This window comes from Diadema antillarum, unplaced genomic scaffold (genome assembly GCF_040938485.1).
Source record: "Diadema antillarum isolate AM-2024a unplaced genomic scaffold, OU_Dant_1.0 seq00001139_RagTag, whole genome shotgun sequence".
NCBI lineage: Eukaryota > Metazoa > Echinodermata > Echinoidea > Diadematoida > Diadematidae > Diadema > Diadema antillarum.
This window is the reverse complement of record NW_027271951.1, coordinates 407,885-424,954: the sequence shown is the minus strand read 5'-3', so window position 1 is coordinate 424,954 and position 17,070 is coordinate 407,885. Positions and strand designations below refer to the sequence as shown.

The 17,070-nt window shown below is 40.4% G+C and overlaps 1 protein-coding gene across 1 annotated transcript; it reads left to right on the top strand.

Annotated features, from left to right (window-relative positions):
* Window positions 1–14,403: 14,403 nt before the first annotated feature.
* Window positions 14,404–15,348, top strand: LOC139744134 (uncharacterized). Its single transcript, XM_071654589.1, has one exon. The coding sequence runs from the start codon at window positions 14,404–14,406 to the stop codon at window positions 15,346–15,348; it is 945 nt and encodes a 314-aa protein (XP_071510690.1).
* Window positions 15,349–17,070: the final 1,722 nt, after the last annotated feature.

Sequence of the window (17,070 nt, the reverse complement as noted above, 5' to 3'; positions counted from 1 at the left end):
TGACGACTACTGCATTTTTTAAAACAAAATGACTATGCCTTTGGATGATGAAGAGGCCAACAGTTACCACATGATTTCCTTAAGGATTTCTGTTGATGAGGTTACCTATAAACCTTTTGAACTGGTGGTGGTGACAGACTTTGAGCAGTTTGGCTTTGTGCTCCTATTGGCGGAGTGGAATATGTCTTCAGCATCAATTTTTCTGGGTGAATGATGAACCCCAATCTCGACAATAACTTACAGCTTTTACTGCTTTCAATGATTCTACTTTTGTCTTGCCATAGATTATAGTGTCTTCTAAATATGCAAAGACAAAGTGCCCTTCAAGTCTAAGAGAGGTGAGCACTGTCTTCAGCAAATTTGTTAACAGGCAGGGGACCAATGTTAAGCCATTAGGCAGGGCTTTGAAGTGCCATAATAACTGATTGTCCATACATGAATAAATGGTATTTTATAGAATCTAGGTGAATGGGTACTGTAAAGAGAGATATTGAGGTATAAATGTTATCCATTTTGAAATGCTGATAAGATATGCTCTTGTTCAGCTCAGACAAGTCCAGGATTAACCTGAACCCTTCCCCCCCATTCTTTTTTGTTTTGGTGAATATTTGAGACCAAATTCCCCTTGTCCACGAGTACATCACTCTATTTCATTTTTCTTCTCAAGGATTATTATTTTTTAAACCTCGTGTATCTTAGTAGTTATCATTTTCATTTCGTTTGTAGGGGTATGTAGGTTTATCCCTCCGAGAAGGAACTTTGTTCACAACAATTTCAAATTTGTATCACTATTACAGCTCGTAAGATGAATTGATCTGATGTTAATTGATACTAGTTGCGTGTATGGCTTCAGTCGAACCCCTGAAACAAAGCACTTATGTTACCTCTGTGGTGCCTGGGTCTGAATCTGATGGGTTGCTGTGCTGAGCTACTTCCTCCCCAGTCCCTGCCTGCAAGGCTGGGATGGCCTGCTCTCTGTCTTGGCTGATGTCAGGGTATATAGCAGGGGGACAGAGTCCTGATGTTTTCCTCAATTCTTTCTCTGGCCTTGGCCTAAAAAAAAAAAGATGCCTGGATCAGATTGCGATCACAATCCCCACGGATACGCCTGCCGGTCTCATTTGGCATTTGGCTGGGTCATACTTCCTGCATGGATGGTATGGTTGTGTGTGCTTCACGACACCTGCAGTTGCCTTTCTCTGGTCTTGAAGATATTTGACCCAGTTTGTGAGGTAATCATCAAAGAGAAATTTTGTAACCTTGTTAGTTGGCTTGCACAAGAGATGATTGATGACTGTTGAGGTCTGGTTGTATGTGGGCAAAGGCATACAGTCCTTTTGTCAGAGACTTTTCAATGTCCAGCAGAATGAAATTTCTGGTTCTTGTTGCTGTAGACAAGTTTTTCCAGATGGCAGTGTCGACTTTTGGGATTTCTGTATACTCAAAGTTGTCAGGGCATGTGTATTTGTTGTTGGCCTCTAACAGAGGTTTTTCTTCAATCTTTTGGTCCATGATGAAGTTTACTGCTTTAGCAATGTTGGAATGTAGAGGGACCCCAACTCAAGATGGGGCAACAAATTAGGTGGCAAAATCTCAATGTCACGAGACATAGTTGTAAATCTATCTCCTACTCATTGTCATTGCTGTGGACTTGGCTGACAGCTAGTAATCCAAATAATCCATGTTGGAGCTGCGATTGGCACCACTCATCGAGGACAAATTTCCAGTCCCGAAGTGATCATTACCTGTAGAGCTTTGTGCATGAGATAGCAGTTCGCTGGCAGTTTCTGTTGCCTTTTATTATGATGCTGCTAACAGCAGCTGGCTGGGAGTGCATTCACAATACAGGTCACTATGGCTATCAGTTTGTCAAGGCATGAATTCATGCCTTTTTCCAAGTGGTGCTTATTACTTCCATGAGCTCTGCTTTGCCTTGCTTGTTGTAAGTACGATCTCTGGTTGTTGTCTTTGTCAAAGGTGACTTGCAGCTTGGCTCTGTCCTGCTGCCCATCTCTCGGCTTGGCTTTGCCTTGCACAGAGTTTTGTGTGTGATATGTTTCCCTTTCGTTACTCCTTTGGCTTTGGGTTTGCCCTTATATAGGCCAAATGCTCCAGCCAGCTGACCCGGCAGAGCTGGAACACGCAGTGCCGTACTGGTAGAGAGGATTTGCAGTCTGCCTTCGCTTTCTATCTATATCATATACTTTGAAACATCCTATGCATATAATGTGATTACAGACTTGAGCTTAATTTACTTAAGAACAATATATCTGACATTCATAACCATAACAATTAACATCTAAAGGAAATATTTAGTTAAGTTAGAAATATTCACAACACTTCTTGTGTTTTGTCTTGATTTTCATGTACAATACTCACTGCATAATTGGGAAAGGCGGAGAGTAGCAAAAATGGCAACTTTATGCCCGATGCCCAATTTCGCAATGAGCATCCACCATTTACTCAAGGTGATAATACATACTACACAGGTGCTCAAAAGTGCATATACATTGTATGCACCATCCTATTGTAGGCCTAAATATCACTTCTCCCCCTACTATCTCGCATTTTCGTAGAGATATTGCAACTGGGTTCCTCTGTTGTCTTTGTTAGAATGGAAGTTTTGAAGGATCATTGAAAAGTTATTATTATTATTATTATTTTTTTAAATTGGGTCTTTTTAATTTTGTTCTTGCATGCCCTACCAATGTATTTCTTTCTTTGTGATCACTCATAGCTTGGGCATTTGGGATGTTCCCTATAAATCCATATCCACAGGCACTAATCATTCAAAATTAATGTGGAATTGTAAGTGGAATGTTTATTCAGTCACCGAGCCTAATATGCAGCTAGCAAAAGCTCAGCCCATTTGAATCAAGAAAAGTTATCAAATTTGTGTCAAAGAGAAATGAATTTAAAGGTCCTGTTTCCCTTTGGGAGCAGTGATTTAAAGATGTTCAAGATATCACTTTTGATGCATATGTGCAGGTCAGTTGTATCACAAAATATCTCACCATATAAAATTTTTGCAATAAAGCCTAAAATATTAAGGAGATATCACTATTTTTCTCATTTAACCGTAACTGTAGACAGTTTAGTCTGGAAACATTTTAATTACAACTATTGTTCACATTTTGTATATTTAACAATACTTAATATCGATTATACTGGTTCAAATCTTTACATTGGTTGTTTCTACCCCTAACTAAAATTTTAGAACTATTTCAAAGCACTAATGCTGGGTTTGTGTTTCATCTGCAAATGGTAAATTATGCCTTCAATTCTGATCAGTGTTTCATTGTAGCTTTCATGACATGTTAATGGGCTTTGTCTGCCTATCACATATGGGTATGATTGACTGTATACGTGTGTTATCAATATCAAATCTAATGTCCATTAAGCTAGCTCATCACACGCACACAGTAAGGCTTCGCAAAGGATGAAATAGCATAAAACAGTGGTTTTCCTGGATGGACATCACAAAACTGACTAGCCTGAAACTTGCTTTACTAGTAACATATCTATATAAACAGCAACTGAAAGGGAATCTTGGCAAAGTTGAAATGGTCTTTGGTAGCTTGTTTGTGTAATTTATGAAAAAATGAAAATCGCTTGAAAAACAAGAGACCCGCGGGTCTAGCGCTCACCTGAGTATCGCAAGTTCACCTTTCACGCAGTCACTAATCTAAATTATTCACAGCTATACCAAAATTTGACCAGGCATTCTGAAGTAGAAGATGAAAATGTACAATAAGGGCCCAAATTTTTAAAGATTCCTTAATTTGGGGAATTGGGGGCCCCCTGGGGCCCTCTGGGTGGGGAATGGTACCCATTTTGATAAATTGAGATCCTGACCCCCTAAGGATGCTACCTGCCAAGTTTGACGAAAATCTATCATGAGGTTTTCAGGAAGAAGATGACAATGTACGATTCAGGCCCCCATTTGGACCTTCCTAACCAACCCCCCCCCCCACCCCTGCCCCCAAGAGGGGCACCCCTGGATCTCCTATGAACAAACTCGAAACTACAGTCATTAATGTACTCACTCATAGTATTATCTTAGCTGTATAACTTCTGATTCTAGAGAAAATTTTTAACGATTCCTTCATTTGGGGGGTTTGGGCCCCCCTGGGGGCCCCCTGGTTGGGACATGGTGCCCATTTTAACAAATTGAGATCCTAACCCCTTAGGGATGCTACCTGCCAAGTTTGGTGAAAATGGGTCATGGGGTTCTAAAAAAGAAGATAAAAATGTACAATTTAGGCCCCATTAAAACCCCTCCTCACCTCCCTCCCCTGGGTCCCAAGGGGGGCACCCCTGATTCTGCCATGAACAAACTTGAAACTGCAGTCATCAATGTACTAACTCATAGTATTAACTTAGCTCCATCACTTCTGGTTCTAGAGAAGAAGATTTTTAAAGATTCCTTAATTTTGGGGGATTTGGGCCCCCTGGGGGTCCCCTGGGGGCCCCCTGGGTGGGGCATGGTGCCCATTTTAACAAATTGAGTTCCTAACCCCCTAGGGATGCTACCTGCCAAGTTTGGTGAAAATGGGTCATGGGGTTCTCAAGAAGAAGATGAAAATGTACAATTTAGGCCCCATTAGAACCCCTCCCCACCCCCCTCCCCTGGGTCCCAAGGGGGGCACCCCTGATTCTGCCATGAACAAACTTGAAACTACAGTCATCAATGAACTAACTCATAGTATTAACTTAGCTCTATCACTTCTGGTTCTAGAGAAGAAGATTTTTAAAGATTCCTTAATTTTGGGGGGTTTGGGCCCCCCTGGGGGCCCCCTGGGTGGGTCATGGTGCCCATTTTAACAAATTGAGTTCCTACCCCCTAGGGATGCTACCTGCCAAGTTTGATGAAAATCGGTCTTGGGGTTTTCAAGAAGAAGATGAAAATGTAAAAAGTTTACGCACGACGCACGACGGACGACGGACGACGCACGACGCACGACGGACGCCGGACGAAGGGCGATCGCAATAGCTCACTTGAGCCTTTGGCTCAGGTGAGCTAAAAATGTCCCATTTACTGGAGGTCTGCATAATGATTATGTCATCAAACCAATGTTCCTGATAATCTGAGTATACTAAGGACTCGTCCTCAATGGGTTAAATGCCCAACTGATGGCTTACAACTAATCAATTGATTGTCATTTCATGAGATTTTCTTTGATTTCATTGTAGCTTGACAAAGTGCACTCCCATGTGATGTCCTAGTGAAATTCATTGGTGCCGTGTTGTAGAGCATGACTTGTTTTACATTTGTGCCAAATTTAATTGGTAAAAAACAAGGAAAAGTAGAAATTACGTGGTGCGTAATATATGTCCCCGCCGGAAGTAGCATTTTGTAGCAAAATGTACAATATAGGTAAAAAATCAAGGTCAAAGGTCAAAGAAGTCAACGGTCAAAATTCTGTGTAGAAGTTTTGAAGCCCTCACCTAGTGCCATCACATAAAGCAAACGGAATCGAAATCGGGCGAGAAATGGCGAAGGAGTAGCATTTTGTAGCCAATGTACAATAAAATGTAGGTCAAAAATCAAGGTCAAAGGTCAAAGAAGTCAAAGGTCAAAAGTCTGTGTAGAACTTTTGAAGCCCTTACCTAGTGCCATCACATAAAGCAAACGGAATCAAAATCGGGTTAGGAATGGCAAAGGAGTAGCATTTTGTAGCAAAATGTACAATACAGGTAAAAAATCATGGTCAAAGATCAAAATTCTGTGTAGAAGTTTTGAAGCCCTCACCTAGTGCCATCACATAAAGCAAATGGAATCGAAATCGGGTTAGAAATGGCGAAGGATAATAGCATTTTGTAGCCAATGTACAATACAGGTCAGATATCAAGGTCAAAGGTCAAAGAAGTCAAAGGTCAAAATTCTGTGTAGAACTTTTGAAGCCCTCACCTAGTGCCATCACATAAAGCAAACGGAATCGAAATCAGGTTAGAAATGACGAAGGAGTAGCATTTTGTAGCAAAATGTACAATATAGGTCAAAAATCAAGGTCAAAGGTCAAAGAAGTCAAAGGTCAAAATTCTGTGTAAAAATTTTGAAGCCCTCACCTAGTGCCATCACATAAAGCAAACGGAATCGAAATCGGGTTAGAAATGGTGAAGGAGCAGCATTTTGTAGCAAAATGTACAATATAGGTCAAAGGTCAAGGTCAAAACTGAAATTCTGTGTAGGAGTTTCAAAGCTCCCATGTAGTGTTATCATATAAAGCAAACACAATCAAAATTGGCTCATAAATGACAGAGAAGTAGCAAATTGAACATTTTGATCACACACGGATGCACACACACACACATGGACGGACACACGGACACACACATGGACGGAGCCCGTTTCATAGTCCCCTGCTCGAACTCGTTCGGCGGGGACAAAAAAAGAAATTATAGAGGGGACACTGCTCTTGGAAGATATGTCTTGCACAATTTTACATTGAGATCAACATATGTACCAAATTTTGTTTGAATAGCTTGAAAACTACAGAAGTAATTTGATTGGAAAACCATTAACCTCTTTCTGAGGGTAATGCACTGTACTGTGGCAACACTCTTTCTGGTACTGTTGAAAATGGGCCTTGCACAATTTTATATTGAGCTAAACAAGTGAGCAAAATTTTGTCTGAATCACATGAAAACTGGAGAAGCAGTTTGATCCACAAGCCTTTTACCCAATGTTGACCTTATGCGATTCCTATACCCCTTTAATGTGTGTGTGTGTGTGGGGGGGGGGGTATTATAAATGGATACACTATGCATTGAGAGCATCTAGTTGAAATTGCGGGTTCTGAGATGGCCTGAATATCACTATTTTCTAGGGGGCAGAGCCCTGAAAAGATAATTAAATTTCTGTCACCTCAGAATACATATAGCTTGAAATATTGAATGATATTTGTCTCATATCCTCACATATATCTAAACTAGAAATGTCGCTATGGCGACTGGTATGCCTCTGCCATAATGCATGATTCTCCTAATAGGTCTAGATAGTACATGTGGATAATGTGTGATCACATTTTCACAAAATTGGTAAAATATTAAAATGACAAGTTTGTCACAAATGTGTTGAATGTTCACCTTCCTTGAACTAGGTTTGATTGGATGAACAGGAGAGCATGTATTTGGGGATTTAAGGACTTTAACTTGACTTTGACCCATTCATACTTTCATGCATTGAGTAATTTTCAAGGTATGGAGAAAAAGTGCAATTTCTGTATTGAATAGTGAATTGTTACCATTTTCATCTGGCCTTTGACCCTAAAATTCATAAGATAATCTCTGTCAGGCAGAACATGCATAAATATGTAGTAAGTTTCAAGATGACATGAGCCACTTCCGAGATATGGAGGAAAAAGTTAGTTCAGCACGTTCACTTGATCTTTGACCTTTTGACCTTTGAGGCAAAAAAACTACAAACTTTCCAGAGAATCTCTATTAGGTTATACATGCATACACCAAGAGTAAAAAAAAAATAATCCTGCTGGCATTGCATAAACATGACGGAAATAGCAAAATTTTGAAGTGTTGCCCTTGACCTTTGACCCCTGACCTCTGACCCCATGAACCCTAAATTGCCTAGATAAACACTGCCAGTCAGTACATGTATATATACTATGTTCCATGAAGATACCTTGAACAATTTCCAAGGTACTGAGAAAAAAAGTGAAGTTTTAATATTTTTACTTGACCATTTGACCTTTGACCTCATGACCCCAAACTTTCACCTGAGAATCTTAATTGGGTAATACATGTATACACTAAGTTTCAAGAAAATATCTTCAGGCATTGCATAGATATGGTGGAAATAGTGAAATTTTATGTATTTGACCTTGACCTTTTGACCTTTAGCATGTGCACCCAAAAGTTGATAGGCACAACTTTACCCCCTAATACACATTCATGCCAAGTTTCATTAGGATACCTCAAAAGGTTTTTTAGTTACGCTGTCCACAAAATTCATTACAGACGGACGGAAGGAAGGACGGACGGACAACTCGAAAACATAATGCCTCAGGCACCACTTCGTGGCGGAGGCATAAAAAAAAACCCCAAACAAAATGTTTTAAATAACAGTAGATGTTCCTCTAGTTTTATTGTTTGTTTATGTATTACAGCACAGACAATCATGTAGTATACAGCACACAATGGATGTGACTATACCTAGAACGCACTAGGTGATCTTGATACCTCCTTGACTATACACAGTGGTCTATGAGGCTGAAATTAAAAACACTTTACACACGGTATCAATGATTATACCCTGAGTATGATGTCATATGGTATGTGGAACATTACTCTCAATCAGCATTTTGTCTTCAGCATAGCAATGTTGTGTTTGGTCAGGATTTGATAAACGAAGGATATACACTTTAATAATATGTACAGTACACAATGACTACAGAGTGATAAACAAAATTTGATGACAAAGTAATCACCTTTAGGGAGCAAAGAGGGCTGACTGGTTCCAAAGCATCACAGATGAGAGGGAAGGAAAACAGCAAGAACTGAAGGAAGCATTCATTGTTCTTGATATTTCTGGGTGTCGATTTTCCTACCCTCTAGACAGATGGGAATGGGTGGTGGAGATTGAGACGGTGACTTTATTGCAGGTTCTATCAGTCTCCACAGATATTTGCATGGTGTTGCTTTGGAATGGGGGAGCCACCTTAGTGGAGACGAAGCTGCAGGGGCCTTTTGTGGCGATGTCTGGGTGTCAATTCTACCTCCTCATCCACGTAGTAGGCCACACACGTGCCAATGCAGATGAAGAGGGTGGGGAGTCCAATCACAATGGTAACACACAGAAGAATTGGTAGTAATTCTCCTTCCTATTCCAGGGAAGAACAGAAGAGATGAGACATACACAATAGGACTTTAGTGAGGAATTGAGAAAAGAGATGAAGTCACATACACCGATAAAATAAAAGTTGAAATCTGCATATGAATGCATATAAACTCAGGGGGTCTATCAGCTAACACAAACAATATTCAGGCTTCTACATTTCAAGAGTGCAGACTGAAACAGGGGCAGCAGAATGTTTTCCAGTGTGGAGGGACTGTGGACAGGGGTCAAAGTCAATGGTATCCCCTACTGCCTCCTCCCCTCCCCCAATGTGTTGAAAAAGCAAGACAAACTAGATTTGAAAGTTGTCAAGACTGACAAATTAGGTGATCCGATGTACAAATGATTTCTGAGATTCTCATTTAAGAAAAGGGAATCAAATCTTTCATCTCTAGAGATTTAAAAATGGAAAGGGCATATTATGCTAACAAAGAGACAAAATGAACTTCATTACCTCATTTTAATATACAAGATGGCGTCTTAGGACAAGAGACCAGGGGGTCACGCGCTCACCTGAGTATCGCAATTTCACCTTCCATGCATTCTTGCACACTCTTACCTACGAACATTGGAAACTTAGGTCTGCATATGGATCCCCCCTCAACTCGAGGGTGGGGGGGGGGGGGGGGGGGAAGGCAGCCCTGGATCTGCAATGAACAAACTTGGAACTAAAGTCATCAATGTACAAACTCATGGTATTAACTACATGTATGCTTTATCATTTCTGGTTCTAGAGTAGAAGATTTTAAATATTCCTTAATGTGGGGTGGGGGGGGGGGGGGGGGGGGTGGGCCTCCTATAGGGACCCCCAAGAGGGACATGGTGCCCATTTGAAGGAATTGAGATTCTATCCCCCCTAGGGATGCTACCTGCTACGTTTGGTCAAAATTCCTCATGAGGTTTTCAAGAAGAAGATGAACCTGTAGGCCTACAATTCAGGCCCCATTACAACTGTAGGACTTCTCTCCATCCCCTCTCCTGGGTCCCAAGAGGGGTACCCTGATTCCGCCAATCCCATGAACAAACTTCAAACTACAGTCATCAATGAACTAACTCATAGTATTATTTAAGCCCTATCACTTCTGGTTCTAGAACGCCCCAAGATTTCTAAAGATTCCTTAATTTTAGGGGGTTTGGGCACCCTGGGGCCCCCCAGATGGGCCATGCAGGTGCCCATTTGAACAAATTGAGATCCTATCCCCCTAGGGATGCTACCTACCAAGTTTGGTGAAAATCAGACATGGGGATATCAAAGTGAAGATGAAAATGTACAATTTAGGCCCCATTTTGACCCCTCCCCACCCCCTCCCCTGGGTCCCAAGGGGAGCACCCCTGATTCCCCCATGGACAAACTTGAAACTTCAGTCATCAATGTACTAACTCATAGTATTAACTAAGCTCTATCACTTCTGGTTCTAGAGAAGAATATTTTTTAAAGATTCCTTAATGTTATGGTGTTTGGGCCCCCCTGGGGCAACCCAGGTGGGCCATGGTACCCATTTGAACAAATTGAGATCCTATCCCCCTAGGGATGCTACCTGCAAAGTTTGGTGAAAATTGGTCATGGGGTTCTGAAGAAGAAGATGAAAATGTAAAAAGTTTACGCACAACGGACGACAGACGAAGAGCGATCGCAATAGCTCACTTACCTTCGGCTCAGGTGAGCTAAAAAAGGCATTATCTTATGAAATAATCCTCTTGACAAGGTCCATATTTGTTCAAAATATGGTGCAATATGACATGTATAATTTACCAAAATACAAGACGAAATTTAAATGATCCTCTTGACAAAGTTTATATCTGTGCAAAATATGGGGGCAATATGCCATGTATTTACCAAGAAAAAGGATGAAATTTGTTTGACCCTTGACCTGACTTTAGAAAGCCAAGATGGCGTCTGATCAGAAAGTTATTTTATGAAACGATCTATATGACATGGGCTAAATATGTGCAAAATGTGGGAGTAATAAGGCATGTAATCACCAAGACAAAGTAGTCTTGACCCTTGACACTACCTCGCACAGCCAAGATGGCATCTGAGTCAAAAGTCGTTTTATGAAATGATCCAGGTAAACACCGTCCATATATGTACAAAATCTGGCTCCGATTGAGCATTTAGTAAGCAAGATACCGAATGAAGAATATTTGACCTTTGAACCTCACTAGAGAAGAATTTGCTATGAACTGTATATTTGTACTTTTTTATTTTGTTTTTCTCTTATGTTCCGGTCATTGTTGTACCTGTGCTCCCCTTCTCAATCTTAAACTCGTTTTTAACCGGGACCTACGCTCAACAAGCTCGCTTTTAAGTAGGTTCCTTCATATTTCTTTAGCATTCATTCACAGATTCCAAACTTAACAGATCGACCACTATTATGATTTACATATTTGCAATATTCTATGTATGTCATGTATTTCATTCAATTTTGTTATATTTGATGTAATTTTTCATTGAGAAATATGAAAATAAATTGAAATTGAAATTGAAATTTGCACAGCCAAAATGGAGTCCGACCAAAGCGTCGTTATTTAAAAAAATGATTGATGTATCGAGGCCCATATGTGTGTGTAAAATATGGCGGTGATACCATATATACATTAATGAGGTTACAGAATGAAGTATATTTGACCTTTGACCCCACTTAACACAGCCAAGATGGCATCTGAGGTAAAAGTTAGAGCTAGTCTTCGATAAAGACAGTCATGTCAACTTTCATTTCAAGAAAAAATGCCCTCCCATAGAGATACCCGGTAACACGTAAACTGGTCAAATTTGAAAAGGTTTATACATTCAATTGATTTTTTCGAGGTGATGACGTCATCTAATTAAAATTTTGATGAACAGTACTGAAATAGCATTTAATAAGCTACAACACACTGATATCTGGGTGAAAATCGGCCAAGGATAAGTCAGATACGCTATAGTGAAATTGAAATTTGATGACGTTATAGATGAAATGAAATGGCCGAAATGGTATAAGAGTTGTTGCTTTATAATACAGGGAAATTCAAATGCCATTCTGTAGGAGCAACGGTTATTTGCAAGGTATAGTAAGCATAGGTTACTATGGAATAACAACCCCGATACAGTTAGTTCTATGCACGTATATCCTTTTAATAAAGCTGTTCAGATTGTAAATGAACACTTCTCTATTGCCATGAAGCATAACAGAAATCATGGAGATCACGGTGCTGTACAATGTAAAAAAACAGGGGTAGTGCACTGTAAATAGCGAACATTAATCATACAGTGAGAGGGCCTTGACAAAAGGCTGTGTTCCCTCTGCTGTGTGTAGAGTTCTGTGGTACGTACATGTTGTTGTTTTGTGAAAACGCCACTATACACAAAACAACATGTAGGTAAAGTTACGCATGACTTTATGCACGACAAGAACATAAATTAGTGCCAACGTGTTTATTTTGTTTCCGCATTTTAACAAAGTTAGACTGGTATGTATTTACCAAGATACAGAACTGAATTTGTTTGATCCTTCACCTTACTTTAGCAGCCAAGCTGGCATCTGATTAGGAAGTTGTTATTTCATGAAACAATCCACATGCCATGGGCTAAATGGTTACAAAGTATATATGGGAGTGATAGGGCATGTAATTATCAAGATACAGGACAAACTAGTCTTGACCCTTGACCCTATATACCTCGCACAGCATGGATGGCATCTGAGTCAAAAGTCTTTGTTTAAATAATGATCCACGTAACATGTTCCATATATGTACGAAATCTGGCCCCGATTGAGCACTTAGTAAGCAAGATACAAAATAAAGAATATTTTTAACTGATGTAAATTCTTCTCATTCATCCAGTCGAAGTACAAGATCAATAATTAGTTGAATCAAGAAACTGGAAAGCAAACTCACTGCTGTAGTATTGCGACGTTTCGCCAATTATCAATTGGCTTCTTCGGGCGAATGATGCTCCCGATGATAGAATGGCCCTTAAATAGTCTTTCGTTTTTCGCGCGCTGGACAAGGTCTAGTGCGCTCTGCACAATCTCGCACTATTTAAGGGCCATTCTATCATCGGGAGCATCATTCGCCCGAAGAAGCCAATTGATAATTGGCGAAATGTCGCAACACTACAACAGTGAGTTTGCTTTCCAGTTTCTCGATTCAACTAATTATTGATCTTGTACTTCGACTGGATGAATGAGAAGAATTTACATCAGTCTATCCGACACGAATTCGGCCAGGAATGTGTGAGATTGTGCAGAAACAGCGAAAAGACGGCTAGGAAAATCACGAATTTCCGTAATCACCTGCGGTTCAACCTACGTTGCTTACACGACAACATTACACCTACTAGCATCCAGCTAAAGAGTAATGTTCGAGGTCACAAAGCGTTAAACATTTTGAGAGGATCAGGCAAATCAATCACAAGTTGGATAATTTGAAAGCACATCAAAATCATTTGGAAAAGAAGATAGAAGATCAGTTTCCAGCCGAGGTTATCAGTCAAATCAAGGATTACACTACACATGCGCAGTTGGCACAACACGAGCTCACAAAACAGCGCCATATTGGAAAATTCACGAAGCTTCAAGAGACACGCGAATCGCGAGCGGATTTAGATCAGAACTGGAGGAGTCGCAAACCTAAGTGTTCGGCATCCAGTGTTCCATCGAATTGGGTGAGAAACCTGTCGTCTAGGGATCTTTCGCAGGACGAAAAATCTCTCTTAGGAAAGGGCTTAAATTTTGCGACATCACCTACGCAACTACCTGTATCGGAGCTGATCACCGCTACCGAGTCTGCTATCCGACTAGGTAACATCAAACCTGATGCTGCAGAGGAGTTACGGCATGACATGAGTACACGTTTATGTCACTCTGAATTACCGAAACCGAACATTACAGAGAAAGAACGATGTGCATTGGAAGACTTGGTAAGTGATAAAAACATTGTTATTGTGCCGGCGGACAAAGGGAGGTGTGTGGTTGTACTTGACAAAGGCAACTACACTGACAAATGTCTTAAGTTGTTAGAGGATAAGAAGACCTACAAGAGCATAGGTTACAATCCAACCAGTGGATATAGAAAATCTGTAACTGGTGTCATCAATAAGATTCACAAGGAAGGTGGTTTCAGTGATAGACAAAAACAGTTCTTGACTCCACCTACAGAACCTACTGTACTAGGTACATAAACCTGACCCCATTCCAGTGAGACATATCGTTAGCTGCACTGGCTCTGTGACTTACAACCTTGCCACACATGTTGCAAACATTCTAAGCCCACTGATAGGAACGTCACCTCATCACGTGAAAAATAGCCAGGATTTCGTTGAGAAGATTTCACACTTCAAACTAGAGGATGATGAAACCTTGGTGTCATATGATGTAAGTGCTCTATTTACATCGATTCCCGCATCAGAAGCAGTAAATGCAGTAAAGAAATGTCTTACTGGAGATAACAGTTGGAAGGATCGTACTACACTCTCCATAGACCAGATTGTTGAAGCCTTGTCTGTATGTTTGAACACAACCTACTTCTCCTTCAACGGAAAGCATTACATACAACAACATGGATGTGCTATGGGGTCACCAGTTTCGCCCATAGTAGCCAACATTTACATGCATGAGTTTGAGACCACAGCTCTGAGGACCTACTCCGCACACGTTCCACGTATCTGGCTCCGTTACGTGGATGACACCATTGTCATCCTTCCTGAAGAAGAGAGTGCTTCCTTCTTCAGTCACATTAACTCCTTGGACACACACATCTCCTTTACACAAGAAACGTGCAAGGATGGGAATCTGGCATTCCTAGACGTTGAGGTCCACGTCGAAACTGATGGCTCCCTCTCCACTTCAGTGTACAGAAAACCAACCCATACAGACCAGTACCTGAATTTCCAGTCACATCATCCCTTGATTCACAAACTTGCTGTCATCATGACCCTTTTCCATAGAGCAGACACCATAGTTCACAGCTCAGCTGAGGTCACAAAGGAAAAGACCAACATCAGAAACGCCTTGGTCGGATGTGGGTACCCTGACTGGGCTTTCTCTAAAGCTGACAACCCAAAGCCACCAAACAAGAACACACGGAGAGCGCAAGGGGTACAGGGACGGAAGGTCACCATCACTATTCCGTACGTACATGACTTGCCAGACAAGGTCAAGAGATTGTTCCAGAGACAGGGCATCACCACCGCCTTCAAACCCCACAACACATTAAGACAGAGATTAGTACATGTCAAGGACCGTGTCGCAAAAGAAAAGCAGAGAAACGTGGTCTATGGCATTCGATGTTCTCAGGAGGATTGCAATGACTTCTATGTAGGAGAGACTCAACAATCACTGAGAGCTCGCATGAACCAGCACCGAAGACCCAGCAATTCAGAGAGTATCCCGGATTCGGCAGTTTACACACATACCTACACTAGCAACCACTCATTTAACACCAGAGAAGTGATTATCCTGGACAGAGAATCCAGATGGTTTGAAAGAGGCGTATGTCACAAATGTACACACTAGTAGTTATGTACATGTATGATGTACTGTATGCATGGTTGTTTTAATGTGTATGTACACAGGTGGACCAGATTAATGGAGAACATTCTATGTGGTATACATATAGTACATACAGGCTGACCAGATCAGTGGAGAATTTTCTAGGTGGTATACCGTAAAACGGGGTGAAAAGGGCGGCGAGGTGAATAGGGACAAAACCGAGAAAAGTTTTTTGAATGTGCATGTTTCAAATTTGCTTGAACTTTTTTTCTTATTTTTATCATAGGATGGAAGGACCATCCAACAGTGTCCAGAAAGTGGTCCTCCTGATGTGAAAATTTTTTTAAAGGGTACTGGAGGTCCAAATAAAAAGTTTTCAAAAAATCACAAAAAAATCTGGGCGGTCAAAACTTTTCTGCTCCTGTGGCCATTGATTAATGAAATCTGCTAAAAAAGGTTCATGAATCTAGCCTATTAGGTCCTACAACATACATTTAAATTTGAAATAATTATTTCAACAAGAATTTGTGACAGCACATTTTTTCTTCTCTTGGGCAAAAAATCAGTTAGACTGGGGTGAATAGGGACACCATGATGTCGTTTGATTGGCCCTTTAAATTTTCTGTATGATTAACTATTATAATGTCATAAATTGCTCTGAAATGTTTGTTATGTCCAGCTATTTCCAAAAGTGTGAATTTCTATTCTAAATCTCTTGACAAGAGAGCAATAAGATCTTTGGATATATGTGGCTTCACTTTTGTATACATAGATGAGAGTGAACTTCGCTGTCTTAACCCTATCTTGGGGAGGAAGGGTCTGGGAACCCTGGCCCCACCCACCCTCTTGGGAATTTTTTTCACTGCCTAAGACAGGCTAGGACTTTTCCACTTGTATTTCATGACCTTTTTCTCTGTCTTCTGCATGTTTTAATGCCAACAACACATCTGTTTGGGTCAGACCCATACTATAGGTGCCAGCTTATAATTGCTGTAAGAACTCCCAAAATATTCCCGACATCATAAGAGTCAAGTTACACAGAATTTATAGTGTATGAATAAGATTGTACATCATTATTTGCCACTTGAAGAAGAAATGGGTTAATATTTGAGTGTAATTCATTGGATTAGTAAAGTTTTGACTTACTTTTCAATCTTAACCTTTGACCTGATGGGTCACATTCTTTTATATCAGCTCATTTTGTTGGGCTGTTGAAATTTTTGTTAAAGATTGATTTAACCACGGAATAGATTGCTCTTAAATGTTTGAATATCATTTTTAAACTCTGTAGTTGTTCTCTTAATCCAATTCATTGGATGGATTGAAAAAAAAATGCCTCCAAACAGCTTTTTTGGATCAAAATTAGTGTTGTCCCTGTTGACCCCAAATTTGGGGTCAAAAGGGACAGCATCATTTTATCAAAAAACATACTTTTCCCCAAAATATTAATTTTCTTTCACAATACCAAATTAAAGGTATTTTAGGTGGACATAAAATCCCCACATAAGATTGAGTCTCTGGGCTGCATGAAAAAAAATACAATCATTAGAACTTTAAATTTGTCCCTATTCACCCCGTTTTACGGTACAATGTAGCTATACAGTACATGCATGGAATAGGAAAAACATTATAGCTCACTCAATCTAGAATGATTTCACCCATTTCCAGAAAGTTCTGGGAAGTGCTTACATGTTTGGCTGAGTGAGGCACTGTCCCTGTAGCCCAATGTGATTGGTAGTTAATTTT